Here is a 13,872-nt window from a genome sequence, read left to right on the forward strand (position 1 = left end):
TATTTTATGTTTATTTATTGGGTATCTGTGTTTTTAATTTATCTTTCCTGCTAATCAATGTTGATGGAAGTTTGTGATAAGCCAGTATTCTAATTTGATAGCTAAATTTGCTCCCAGAGTAAAACAAAAACAATTATCCTTAATTATAATTCTTCTCTCTTTTTTTTTTTTTTGATACAAGATCTCACTCTGTCACCCAGGCTAGAATGCAGTGGTACCATCGCTGCTCACTTCAGTGACCTCCTGTGCTCAAGCAATCCTCCCACTTCAACCTCCCAAGTAGCTGGGACTTCAGGAACGCACCACCACATTGGCTAATTTTTTTATTTAAAAAAATTTTTTTGTAGAGACAAGGTCTCACTATATTGCCAGGCTGGTCTCAAATTCCTGGGCTCAGCAGTCCTCCCATCTTTGCCTCCCAAAGTGCTGGGAATATAAGTGTTAGCCAGTGAACCTAGCCTAATTCTTCTCTATCTTGAAAGGCATAAAATCAAAATAAAGTAAGAACCTACATTGTAACATTGGTCGGGCGTGGTGGCTCACACCTGTAATCCCTGCACTTCGGGAGGCTGAGGTGGACAGATCACTTGAGGGTCGGGAGTTCGAGACTGGCCTAGTGAGGCTGAGGCCTGAGAATTGCTTGAACCCAGGAGGCGGAGGTTGTAGTGAGCCAGGATTGTGTCACTGCACTCCAGCCTAGATGACAGAGCGAGACTTCGTCTCAAAAAAACAGAACCTATATTGTCATGCTTTCAAGTGGTTTTGTATCTGTTGATATTTGTTTTGGACCTTTCAGACTCACAGAGCTAAAATTAGAAACCCTTTCCAAATTGGAAGCATTAAGTGAGCTCTGGGAAGTAGAGTTGATGTTTATTGAATGCTTACCCTGTACTGGGTACTCTTTTGGACACTTTGCATACAGTATCTCATTTAATCCTCATCACTAACATTATCCCCTTTATTTGATGAGGGAACTGACATGGAGATATTAAGTAATTTGCCCCAATTACTAGTCAGTATATGTGCCTTTCCCAAATATTTTCCCCCTGAGTTTATAATTTTTCAGGTTTCAGCAGTAGATATGGGAGGGAATCTAAAGAAATGCACGTTTCTTTTTAAAAAATGTTTTACTTTTTAGAGACAGGGTCTCACTGTGTTGTCCAGCCTAGATTCCAACTTTTGGGCTCAAGTGATCCTTCCACCTGAGCCTCCTGAGTAGCTGGGACTACAGGCGCACCACCCTGCCTAGCTGGAAATGCACATTTTTAAGTCAAAACAGATACACTTAGTGTCATTCCAGTCAATCCATCGTGATGGCTTTATCTCACTGTTCATTGTGTGAAAAATGCAGATAAACTCTTGATTTTCCAACACTTTGGGCTAATTGCTTAAGCTCTCAAGGTTTGATTGAGATGGTCCCTGGAAGCTTAAAGCCTTAAAAAAGTTTCTTTTGCTTTGCCCACCTGATTACCAACCTAAATTTAACAGATTACGTGATCAGAGACTCTTACAACATTTAGTTAAAAAAGCTTGTCAAATAGTTGTGGTGTTATGGTTCATCCAGAGGCAGCTAGAACTCTGCACATTGTTTGTTGCCTGTCCACTTTCCGCTGAAACTGAATTTTTGTGAATAGTGGGGCACAAGCAAATGAAGGAATACTTTGGGGTTTCATTGCTTATAGCTTGTTTCCACAGAGTTTGGAGACGGGCTAAGGAGAATATTGTTTCCTATGTGCCTTATTTAGGTTGGTCTCATAGCTGAACCTCAGATGCGCTTAGAATTAAAACTTGGTTGTGCACTCCACTTTTTGCATCCATCCTAGACTTATGCATGGAAAATCAAGCCAAATGAAATTAGAAATTTTTAGAATGGCTTTTTTTTTTTTTTTTTTTTCTAAATTTAAGACAGGGTCTGGCTCTGTCGCCCAGGCTGGAGTGCAGTGGCATGATCTTGGCTCACTGCCACCTCTGCCTCCTGTGCTCAAGCCATCCCACCTCACCCTCCCAAGTAGCTGGGACTACAGGCACACGCCACCTTGCCTGGCTAATTTTTGTATTTTTTGTAGAGACAGGGTCTCGCCATGGTGCCCAGGCTGGTCTTGAACTCCTGAGCTCAAGCAATCGCCCACCTCGGCCTCCCAAAGTGCTGGGATTACAGGTATGAGCTACCACTGCTGGCCTAGGATGGCTTTAAGGAAGGGGATGAGTTATTTTTTTTTATTTTTATTTTTTAAATCCATAGGCACTAGAGTTTGGTTAATTTTTGCCTCTTGTTAATATGTTAAGCATTGTATTTGTACAATAGCACTCACCATAAAATTCTGAGTAATGTGTGTCATAGGCTGTGCCTCTTTTAACTAATCATTGCACAATTGTACATGTAATTTCAGGTCATAGACATGAATGACTACCAGAGGAGGAGATTTGCTTCCCGGATCATAGATAGTCTGTTTAATACAGTAACTGATAAGAAGATAGCTATTTTGGGATTTGCATTCAAAAAGGACACTGGTGATACAAGGTACCAGTTTTTAAAAATATTTCAACCCCTTTGAGATTGTGTTAACTTCTCATCTTAATTTTTTGATTGGTGGAGGTGTACATAAAATACATGTATATATATAATATAAAGAATAAAAATAAATATCCATGTCTTTACCACTCCATCAGCTTAAGAAATATAATTTTACCTATATCTTAAACTCCCTGGTATTAGAATATAATGCCATGTAAAGCTTAGCAATACTGATTTTTTTTTTCCTATAGAGAATCTTCTAGTATATATATTAGCAAATATTTGATGGATGAAGGCGCACATCTCCATATATATGATCCAAAAGTACCTAGGGAACAAATAGTTGTGGATCTTTCTCATCCAGGTGTTTCAGAGGATGACCAAGGTAAGGCTTTGAGTCTCATGAATCATTTGGAGTACAGACCTTAAAACTTTTTATCTTTTGGAAACCTTAGGTTGTTCAGTTTTATCATGTATATCATTGGTAGGCCCTCTTTTAAACCTCATTTCTCTGAAATTAAAGTCTTAGGCATAATGTCATCAACATTGATTTGAAGTGATCAGCTGTAGATTGGGCCATTGATTTTTCCAATATATTCCACAAAGTCCCAAAATTCCAAAGAGATGCTTCCAAGGCAGGGTTTGGGGCCTCCCACCATCACTCCCATTGATACTACCATCAGATTATTCCCAACTCTTTCTGCAGTCCTAGTGTTAGAATACCTATAGTACTATCCCCCTTATGTGTGGTTTTGCTTTCCACGGGTTCAGTTATCTGCGGTCAATTGCAGTCTGAAAGTACTAGAAGGAAAATTCCAGAAATAATTCATAAGTTTTAAATTGTGTGCTGCTTCATCCTGCCTGGGACATTTATCATTCCTTTGTCCAGCATATCCACATTCCATATGCTACTTAGTCACTTAGTAACTTTTGGCAATCAGATTCAAAAAACAAGTATGTGTGTAAGTATATATAGGGTTCAGTACTCTCCACAGTTTCAGACATCTGCTGGGGGTCTTGGAATGTATCCCTGCAGATAAGGGGGGAACTACTGTAATGTCATATAACTCCTTTCTTATTTCTGTTTTTTTGTCGTTGCTGTTGTTACAGTGTCCCGGCTCGTGACCATTTCCAAGGATCCATATGAAGCATGTGATGGTGCCCATGCTGTTGTTATTTGCACTGAGTGGGACATGTTTAAGGTAAGGTAACAGAAATGATACTAAGGAAAATTCTAGAGGTGTTCCACTATCAGCTGGGGTTGAGTATGTGTTCATGTATCTGTTTTTTGTTTTTTTTTTTTTTTTTGAGATGGAGTCTCGCTCTGTCACCCTGGCTGGAGTGCAGTGGCGCAGTCTCGGCTCACTGCAAGCTCTGCCTCCCGGGTTCATGCCATTCTCCTGCCTCAGCTTCTTGAGTAGCTGGGACTCCAAGCTCCTGCCACCACACCTGGCTAATTTTCTGTATTTTTAGTAGAGACAGGGTTTCACCATGTTGGCCAGGATGGTCTCGATCTTCTGACCTCGTGATCCGCCCATCTCGGCCTCCCAAAGTGCTGGGATTACAGGCATGAGCCACTGCGCCCAGCCCATGTATGTGTTTTAATTGTTCCTGTGGTTTGTCTTTACAGGAATTGGATTATGAACGCATTCATAAAAAAATGCTAAAGCCAGCCTTTATCTTCGATGGACGGCGTGTCCTGGATGGGCTCCACAATGAACTACAAACCATTGGCTTCCAGGTAATCATGATCCTGGATTGTTTTTTTTCTTTTTCTTTGGTCTTTAGTGTTTGATTCAACAACTGGGGACTATAATCTAGTCAAGTTGACATCAAAAGACCATTACAGCAGGTCAGAATATGTTTGGCTAATTAAGATGATACCTTCTTTCTAGGGAAATTCTTTTGGGGAACCAAATCAATATCAGAAGTTTATTTCAACAATTAGGAAAGTGCTAAAACCCATGGTGTGGGTTTTAGAATTTTCTTATTTTCTTTAGCAGTAACGTAACTCTGGGGCAACATGTCAGTTCTTTAGGAAGTCCCTATGGGATTATTCTGACTACTTCTCCACTTCCTCCCTAAATTGGTGATCTAAAGGTAGAGAAAGAAAGAGGTCTTGGTCAATCAGCAGGTGTTCATCCTATACCTTCTGAGTATTCAGCACTGTGCCAGTGCTGTGAGGGGTCTGAATGAAACATATGGGAGTTTCAATGGTACTGGCCCTCTTCTGATTCAAAGTTTGTCAACTGGCCAGGCATGGTGGTTCACACCTGTAATCGGAGCACTTTGGGAGTCTGTGGAGGTGGATCACTTAAGGCCAGGAGTTTAAGACCAGCCTAGCCAACATGACGAAACTCCGTCTCTAAAAAAATACAAAAATTGCCGGGCGCGGTGGCTCACGCCTGTAATCCCAGCACTTTGGGAGGCTGAGGCAGGTGGATCACAAGGTCAGGAGTTCGAGACCAGCCTGGACAATATTGTGAAACCCCATCTCTACTAAAAATACAAAAATTAGCTGGGTGTGGTGGCACACACCTGTAATCCCAGCTACTTTGGAGGCTGAGGCAGGAGAATCGCTTAAACCCGGGAGGTGGAGGTTGCGGTGAGCCAAGATCACACCACTGCACTCCAGCCTGGGTGACAGAGCAAGACTCCACCTCGGAAAAAATAATAATAATAATTAGGCGTGGTGGCCTGTGCCTGTAATCCCAGCCACATGGGAGGCTGACGTGGGAGGATTGCTTGAGCCCAGCAGGCAGAGGTTGTAATGAGCTGAGATCATGCCATTGCATGCCAGCCTGGGTGACAGAGCAAGACCCTGCCTCAAAAAAAAAAAAAAAAAAAAAAACAGCTTGTCAATTATGGAACATTTGGAAAGCTGACAGAAGCCTCCACCCAGAACAGTGTATTTGTATGTTACATCTATTTCAGTTCTCCAGGGAGTCCCAAAAGTATTAATAAGGAGCTACTTTCCATTTCCTCAGAGCAGTGTGTATATGGGGATAGGAGGATGGGGAGGTGGAGTAAGTTAGGGAGAATAAAAAAATATGCCAGGGGGTTGCTGTCAACGTAGTGCCCAAGCAAGCAGAAAAGCAGCAGTGTTTGATAGCTTGCTATGCACATCTCAGCACCAGCTATCTTGGAGAGGTGCCAGTAAGGCCTAATCTGCTATTCAAAATTATCTGATCTGGTTCTCTTAACCTCTCACCAACTTGTTGAAGGTCCTTATTTAGAACTCAGTGCCCATTTCTCATTCATGAGAGATTTGCTTGTGGAAAGAGTCAAATGGCATCCTTGTCTGTGAACTCTTCCATCCAAGACCTTGGGGACTCTTCTATTCCACCCCTCCCTAGTGAGTAACAACATGACTGTTTTTCCCAGTCATGACTAAACTCAGGAATGTTATTTTTAAAAGGTTATTTGCAAGGCATAGACACATTTTCACTCATTCCTGTTTTATTCATCTAAGGGAAAAGATATGTAGAGAAATACATATTTTAAATGATTTTAAGTTATTGTAAAAGTTAACTTTCCTAGTGAGGAATTAAAAAAAAAACAATTAGGAATGGAATCACTAAATAAGGAGAATTTGTAAGTCACTGAGACAACTGGTTAATATAAAGCAGAAGGCCTTTCTTTGTGGTATGAGTCAGAATTAAATATTAATTTTTAATTCAAAAGACATGAAAAGTGAGTAGTATGTTTATGTCTGCTGTGGAGGGGAGATAAATTCATGACTGTTGAAGTAGTAGTGTTTTTAATGATAAGATGATGATTTTGAATATATGGAATAAATGAAAAATGTAATAGGCAAAACCAAAATTATCATTTAGTGAAGGCTGGCTTGCTGTATGCTAAGCACTTTACCTAATTTAATACTTACCACAACCCTTTGAGTTAAGTGGTGGTAACACAATTTACAAGTGAGGACGAAAGACCTGGAGAGTTTAGGTAATGCAGCAAGTGCCAGTCAGGATTCCAGCTGGTGTCTTTCAGACTCTGAAGTCTGAATTCTTAAGAATTATGCTGGCCGGGTGCAGTGGCTCACGCCTGTAATCCCAGCACTTTGGGAGGCCGAGGCGGGCAGATGATGAGGTCAGGAGATCGAGACCATCCTGGCTAACACAGTGAAACCCTATCTCTACTAAAAATACAAAAAAATTAGGCGTGGTGGTGGGCACCTGTGGTCCCAGCTGCTCTAGAGGCTGAGGCAGCAGAATAGTGTGAACTGGGAGGCGGAGCTTGCAGTGAGCCGAGATCACACCACTGCACTCCAGCCTGGGCAACAGAGCGAGACTCCATCTCAAAAAAAAAAAAAAAGAATTATGCTGTTGGCAGGGCACAGTGGCTCATGCCTGTAATACCAGCACTTTGGGAGGCCAAGGGGGGGTGGATCACGAAGTCAGGAGTTCGAGACCAGCTTGGCCAACATAGTGAAACCCCATCTCTACTAAAAATACAAAAACATTAGCCTAGTGTGGTGGCGGGCACTTGTAATCCCAGCTACTTGGGAGGCTGAGGCGAGGAGAATTGCTTGAACCTGGGAGTCAGAGGTTGCAGTGAGCCAAGATCGCACCACTGCACTCCAGCCTGGGCGATGGAGCAAGACTCTGTCTCAAAAAAAAATAAAATAAAATAAATAAAAAGAATTATGCTGTTACAAACCGGGCGCAGTGGTTCACGCCAGTAATCCCAGCACTTTGGGAGGCTGAGGCAGGCAGATCACTTGAGGTCAGGAGTTTGAGACCAGCCTGGCCAACATGTAAAACCTCATCTCTACTAAAAATACAAAAATTAGCCAGGCGTGGTGGTGCACGTCTGTAATCGCAGCTACTCAGGAGGCAGACAGGAGAATTGCTTGAACCTAGGAGACGGAGGTTGCAGTGAGCCAGGATCACGCCACTGCACTCCAGCCTAGGCAATAGAGCAAGACTCCATCTCAAAAAAAAAAAAAAAAAAAAAAATTATGCTGTTAGCTTTTGCAGGTTTTTTAGTACAAGGGAAATTGAAATGAGAATGGAGTTTGAAATAAAAAATGAACTCACTGGAATCTGGTCGGTTAATTTCATACATGTTTCTAAAGACAGTGGTGGCACATAATTGACTACTTTGAGGGAGTCAGGTGTGGGGAATGGCAGGAGTGAGAAAGTCTAGATATGAATATTAAAATGGAGTGTAGATTAATTCTAGAAACAAAAAATAGGGAAGAAACCAAGGATCTCTCATAGCAACCCAGTCAACTTGAGAATCCTTTTCTAAGAATAAAATCTAGATTCCCCCTGCCCCTATTTCAGTACATTATAAATTCTTACACTTATGTAGTTAATGGTTCTCTTACAATTTTTTTTTTTTCAGATTGAAACAATTGGCAAAAAGGTGTCTTCAAAGAGAATTCCATATGCTCCTTCTGGTGAAATTCCGAAGTTTAGTCTTCAAGATCCACCTAACAAGAAACCTAAAGTGTAGAGATCGCCATTTTTATTTGTGATTTTTTTTTTTTTTTGGTACTTCAGGATAGCAAATATCTATCTGATATTAAATGATAAATGAACCAAGGTTTTTGTTTTTGTTTTTTTTTTTGTTTTTTTTTTTTGAGACAGAGTCTCACTGTTGCCCAGGCTGGAGTGCAGTGGCACGATCTCGGCTCACTGCAAGCTCCGCTTCCCAGGTTCACGCCATTCTCCTGGCTCAGCCTCCCAAGTAGCTGGGACTACGGGCGCCTGCCACAATGCCCAGCTAATTTTTTTTTTGTATTTTTAGTAGAGACAGGGTTTCACCGTGTTAGCCAGGATGGTCTCAATCTCCTGACCTCGTGAACCACCTGTCCCGCCCTCCCAAAGTGCTGGGATTACAGGCGTGAGCCACTGCGCCTGGCCCATAAACCAAGTGTTTTTAAGGAAACAAAACTATTTTTTTAATCATCAGATTTATACTAGCTATATGGATATTAGCATATCTGGTAATTATGAATCTAGAATTTTTTTACATATTTTTATAATACTGTTAACTCAGTTATTGGATGAGTGAAAGATAATCATGTTGGTTTTAATAGTGTCAATTTTTGTAAAATAAAAATTAAACTTCAAACACTTTACTTTTTAAATTGTCCATAGGCCGCACTTTAATATCACGTTATAAAGGGAAGGACAGTCTTCATTTTTCCTGGTTATTGGTTTGCTTGTCATTAAATATGTATTTTGAATCCATGAAATTGCTATGCTAAATAGCCTTTACATGTATGGTCTGGTTAAAGTTCCTTTGTTCTTTTTGTTTTAATAAAATGCATCACTGATTTTTCAGCTCAAAATCATCACTTTTAATTTCCAGTCACCCCAAATATGGTTAAAAGATTTTTTTTTAATCATGAAGAGAAAATTAGTAGTAGTGTTTCTTTCTCTCCCCATTATTTCTTGGTTTTCCTCACTAATCTTTTTTTTTTTTTCAGTCCAAAAGCCAAAAATATTTATCTTGGTTTTACATTTTAATTTCCAGTCTTAATTGTAATTTTTTTCTTTAAATAAGGAAACCAATATAATCTCATGTATAAAAACTTAAATATTTTACAAGTTACATATAGAATCATTCTAAAATAAGAATTTTTTTTTGTTTTCTGTTTTTTTCTTATGTATCTTATTGAGTTTTACATTTTCAGTGGTTATTTTTGCTTGTGTTAGATCATTATTAAAATATATCCAATGTCCCTTTGATAACTTGTGCTCTGCTGAGAATGTACAGTTTGCATTAAACAGCCCAGGTCTCATCCTTCAGGAATTTTGCAGTTCAATGAGAAGAGGGAGACAAATATAAAGACGAGGACAGAAGCATCTGTACAGATGAAAATTACATAAATAAAACATTCTCCATCAACAACTATATGGGTATAATTTTTGTCAATGCACAAGTAACTGAGTCATGACAGCCTGACATTAGATGGGAAAAAAATGACACCTCACTTTTTAGAGAAAATGGTATTATATCATTTTCCCAAATGATGCAACAAAGGGAGGGAATTTAGCAAATAAACATTGGCAAACTGTAGCCCATGGGTCAAATCTGGCCAGCCGCGAGTGAGCTAAGAATGGTTGTTACATTTTTACATGGTCACATGTTAAATGGTTTGACCAGGCATGGTGGCTTATGCATGTAATCCCAGCACTTTGGGAGGCCAAAGAGGGAGGATCACTTAAGGCTAGTTTGAGACCAGCCTGGGCAACTTACTGCCTAGGCAATAAGTAAGACCCCGTTTCTACAAACAAATAAAGCACAAACATTTTAAGTGGTTATACAAATCCCTACATAATATCCTCAACTTTACCTCTTGGCTGGCAAAGCCTAAAATATTTCCTACCTGGTCGTTTAAGAAAGTCTGCATACCTCTGAAAGAGACAAATACTAGAGTTCGAACAAGGTGAGCCTTTACTCATAAGACTTTGAAGTGAGGATGAGTTTATTAATTAGAATTTGCTTTACATTTCTGCTTGAAAATATTCTTGTATTCTGCTTAGTAATTTTATATTCAAGTAAAGGTATTGTAAGTCCAAAGATGTATGAAGATGTATGCTAAAGCAGATAGAATTAGGTACTTGTCCTGTCCAAATGAGGAATTTTTAAATTTTTAAATGTTTTTTTTTCTATTTTTAGACATGTAATGCTATTGATTCAGACTTTTTCTGCTCTTGTCTAGACATGCCAAATGCTGGCAAAAAATTGCTTTTTGGGTTTTTTTTTGGTCTTTTTTTTGAGACAGAGTCTTGTTTTATTGGCCAGGCTGGAGTGCAGTGGCACGATCTCGGCTCACTGCAACCTCTGCCTCCTGGGGTTCAAGCCACCGTGCCCAGCCTAAGAATTGCTATTTGGATGTTGCCAAATTTGTAAAAACACAGCAATAAGCAAAATCCTTTTAAACAAAGAAGTCCTGAGTTCATCTCATTGGTGGACTGAAGCAATTCTGTAGCAAATAAATCCTTTGAAAGAGCTCCAAAAAGAAGAAAAAAAGAAATAGGTACTTGTGTCAGGTGCAGTGGCTCATGCTTGTAATCCCAACACTTTGGGAGGCTGAGGTGGGGGATCACCTGAGGTTAGGAGTTCGAGACCAGCCTGGCCAACATGGGGAAACCCCGTCTCTACTAAAAATACAAAAAAACTAGCTAGGCGTAGTGGCACGTGCCTGTAATCTGAGCTACTCCGGAGGCTAAGGCAGGAGAATCACTTCAACCTGGGTGCAGAGGTTGCAGTGAGCCAAAATGGAGCCACTGCACTCCAGCCTGGGCAATAAGAGCGAAACTCTGTCTCAAAAAAAAAAAGAAAAAGAAAAACAAAAGAAAGAAATAGGCACTTGTTTTAAATTGCAAGATGTTTCAATGCCTGGAACTGATAAGTAAACAATTATTGTAAGATAAAGTTACTGGCCAGGCGTAGTGGCTCATGCCTGTAATCCCAGCACTTTGAGAGGTCAAGGTGGGTGGATCGCTTGAGCTCAAGAGTTCAAGACCAGCCTGGGCAACATGGTGAAACCTCGTCTCTAAAAAATACAAAAAATTAGCCAGGAGTGGTGGTGCGTGCCAGTAGTCCAAGCTAATTGGGAGGCTGAGGTGGGAGGATCACTTGAGCCCAGGATGTCAAGGCTGCAGTGAGCCGAGATTGTACCACTGCACTCTAGTCTGGATGACAGAGTGAGACCCTGTCTCAAAAAAAAAAGAAAAAGAAGTTACTGGTAAATGGAGGAAAATGGGCAAAAGAGGGCTCATAGAGCCAGATAAACTTGCTGTTGGAAATGTGAGGAAAAACTCAATAATTAGGCATATAACTTAACAGCAATTTGAGACCTTCATGTGAAAAGTTGAAAGAAGGTGGTTAGTCTTTTTTTCTCTCCTCAACCAGTTAAAGACAATTGTTGTTGTTTTTTTAATGATACAAACTTTCAGTTTTTAAAACTATATATATTTAAATTTTTATACCTGATCTCTACCACCAGGAAAAGTTTCAATTTTTTATTAGCTAATATATTTTTGGTAGGGCAGAGGAATATTGGTAAGATTATTAACTGTACTTAAAATTGAAAATAATAGGCCGGGCGCTGTGGCTCACGCCTGTAATCTCAGCACTTTGGGAGGCCGAGGTGGGCGGATCACCTGAGGTCAGGAGTTCGAGACCAGCCTGACCAACATGGAGAAACCTCATCTCTACTAAAAATACAAAATTAGCCGGGCATAGTGGTGCATGCCTGTAATCCCAGCTACTCAGGGGGCTGAAGCAGGAAAATCGCTTGAACCCAGGAGGTGGAGGTTACGGTGAGCCGAGATCATGCCATTGCACTCCAGCCTGGGCAACAAGAGTGAAACTCCTTCTCAAAGAAAAAAAAAATTGAAAATAATATATGGACATGGTAAAAAGACATTCACATAGATACAAAAGGGTATATAAACAAAATCTCTCTCCTACAATTCCACTTAAGACTTCTTGGCTAAGCTACCTGAAAGCCTTATTTTTCCCATCTGTAAAACAGATAATCCATCTCTAACTTGAAGAATTGTTATAAAGATTACATGAGATGAATGTTTACACAAAGATCTTATTGGCACAGTGACTGGCAGGCAATGAGCACTCCTATTAGCACCATAACAAGCTGGTCCCACTGCACCAGAACCACGTGTAGGCTCTGGAATCACTAGAAGGACAGTAATTAACACTGAACATTTTGGACAGGCACTATGCAAAGTCCTTTAGGTGCATTTCTCATCTGTTCCTCACTATATATAGTTTCACTCGTTGCCCAGGCTGGAGTGCAATGGTGTGATCTCAGCTCACTGCAACCTCTGCCTCCCAGGTTCAAGGATTCTCCTGTCTCAGCCTCCTGAGTAGCTGGGATTACAGACATGCGCCACTACACTTGGCTAATTTTTTTATTTTTAGTAGAGACAGTGTTTCACCATGTTGTTCAGGCTGATGTCGAACTCCTGACCTCAGGTGATCCACCTGCCTTGGCCTCCCAAAATGTTGGGATTACAGGTGTTAAGCCACCATGCCCAGCCCATGCATTACTTTAAAAAATTTTTTTTAAAAAACACGGTCTCCATCACCCAGGCTGGAGTACAGTGATGTGATCTTGGCTCACTGCAACCTTTGCCTGTCAGGTTCAAGTGATTCTCCTGCCTCAGCCTCCCAAGTAGCTGAGATTACAGGCATGTGCCACCACACCCAGCTAATTTTTTGTATTTTTGGTAGAGATGGGGGTCTCACTGTGTTGCCCAGGCTAGTCTCAAACTCCTGAGCTCAACTGATTCACCCGCCTCAGCCTCCCAGGGTGCTGAGATTACAGGCGTGAGCCACCACGCCTGGCAAGGACGTGCATTACTTTTATAATACTGGCTCGTTATAAGAATTCAAAACAGAATTGGCTATCCACTTTACATATTTTACAACATGGCCATCTAAAAGTGTCCTTTTAGATATGCAGAAAAAGTAGAAAGGCAGAATTCAGTCAAAAGATGAATCTGAGTTATTAGTATTTTGGAAGGAAATTCCTTTCTCAGGTCTTTACCATCATATAATACAACCAATGTGAGAAATGAAAGGAATAGGGCATGTGGATTTAGCAAGCTACCATACAAATAAGGGTTAATATTTCTAGGTTCTATTTCCATGTCTTAGGCAGCATTATGGCCTTGGTTTTTTCAGAGGGACTAAATGTAATCAGCATAAAACTATTTTGCAGGTTCTGAAGTAGTCACACCAATGTAAAAAATTAACATTTACTTTTTTTTTTTTTTTTTTTGAGACAGTCTCACTCTGTTGCCCAGGCTGGAGTGCAGTGGCACAATATCGCCTCACTGCAGTCTCTGCTTCACAGGCTCAAGTAATTCTCGTGCCTCAGCCTCCCGAGTAGCTGGGATTACAGGCACCTGCCAACACACCTAGCTAATTTTTTAATTTTTAGTAGCAATGGAGTTTCACCAGGTTGGCCAGACTGGTCTCAAACTCCCGACCTCAGGTGATCTGCCCACCTCGGCCTCTCAGAGTGCTGGAATTACAGGCATGAGCCACCACATCTGGCCAACATTCACTCTTAAGCCTTTCTAAATTATTCCAATGTCATAAGGACAAATGCTAATCTAATCATAAGTAAACTGATGAGTTTCAATCTATGTTGACTGTTTCATCACAGTAACATAAATGAAGTTTTTATTTTTCATAAATGAAATGTAATGATGATGTTAACAGTGGATTGGAAAATCTTCTGAAGTTTTTGGGTTTTTTTTTGAGACAGGTCTGGAGAGCAGTTGTAGTGCCCAGGCTGGACAGCAGTGGCACCACTTCAGCTCATTGCAACCTCTGCTTTCCAGGTTCAAGAGATC

The 13,872-nt window shown here is 40.6% G+C and overlaps 1 protein-coding gene across 1 annotated transcript in view; it reads left to right on the forward strand.

The window, feature by feature from the left end:
• Positions 1 to 9,391, forward strand: part of UGDH (UDP-glucose 6-dehydrogenase) — a 29,053-nt gene extending 19,662 nt beyond the window's left edge. The window contains exons 8-12 of the mRNA XM_030800910.1: positions 2,391 to 2,521; positions 2,767 to 2,900; positions 3,626 to 3,717; positions 4,146 to 4,256; positions 7,874 to 9,391. Of these exons, the coding sequence (XP_030656770.1) occupies positions 2,391 to 2,521; positions 2,767 to 2,900; positions 3,626 to 3,717; positions 4,146 to 4,256; positions 7,874 to 7,984 (579 nt within the window). The 3' untranslated portion in view covers positions 7,985 to 9,391. The remainder of the gene's footprint in view (positions 1 to 2,390; positions 2,522 to 2,766; positions 2,901 to 3,625; positions 3,718 to 4,145; positions 4,257 to 7,873) is intronic.
• The last annotated feature ends 4,481 nt before the right edge of the window (positions 9,392 to 13,872 follow it).

The sequence above is a fragment of the Nomascus leucogenys genome, chromosome 20, assembly GCF_006542625.1.
Source record: "Nomascus leucogenys isolate Asia chromosome 20, Asia_NLE_v1, whole genome shotgun sequence".
NCBI classification, from domain to species: domain Eukaryota; kingdom Metazoa; phylum Chordata; class Mammalia; order Primates; family Hylobatidae; genus Nomascus; species Nomascus leucogenys.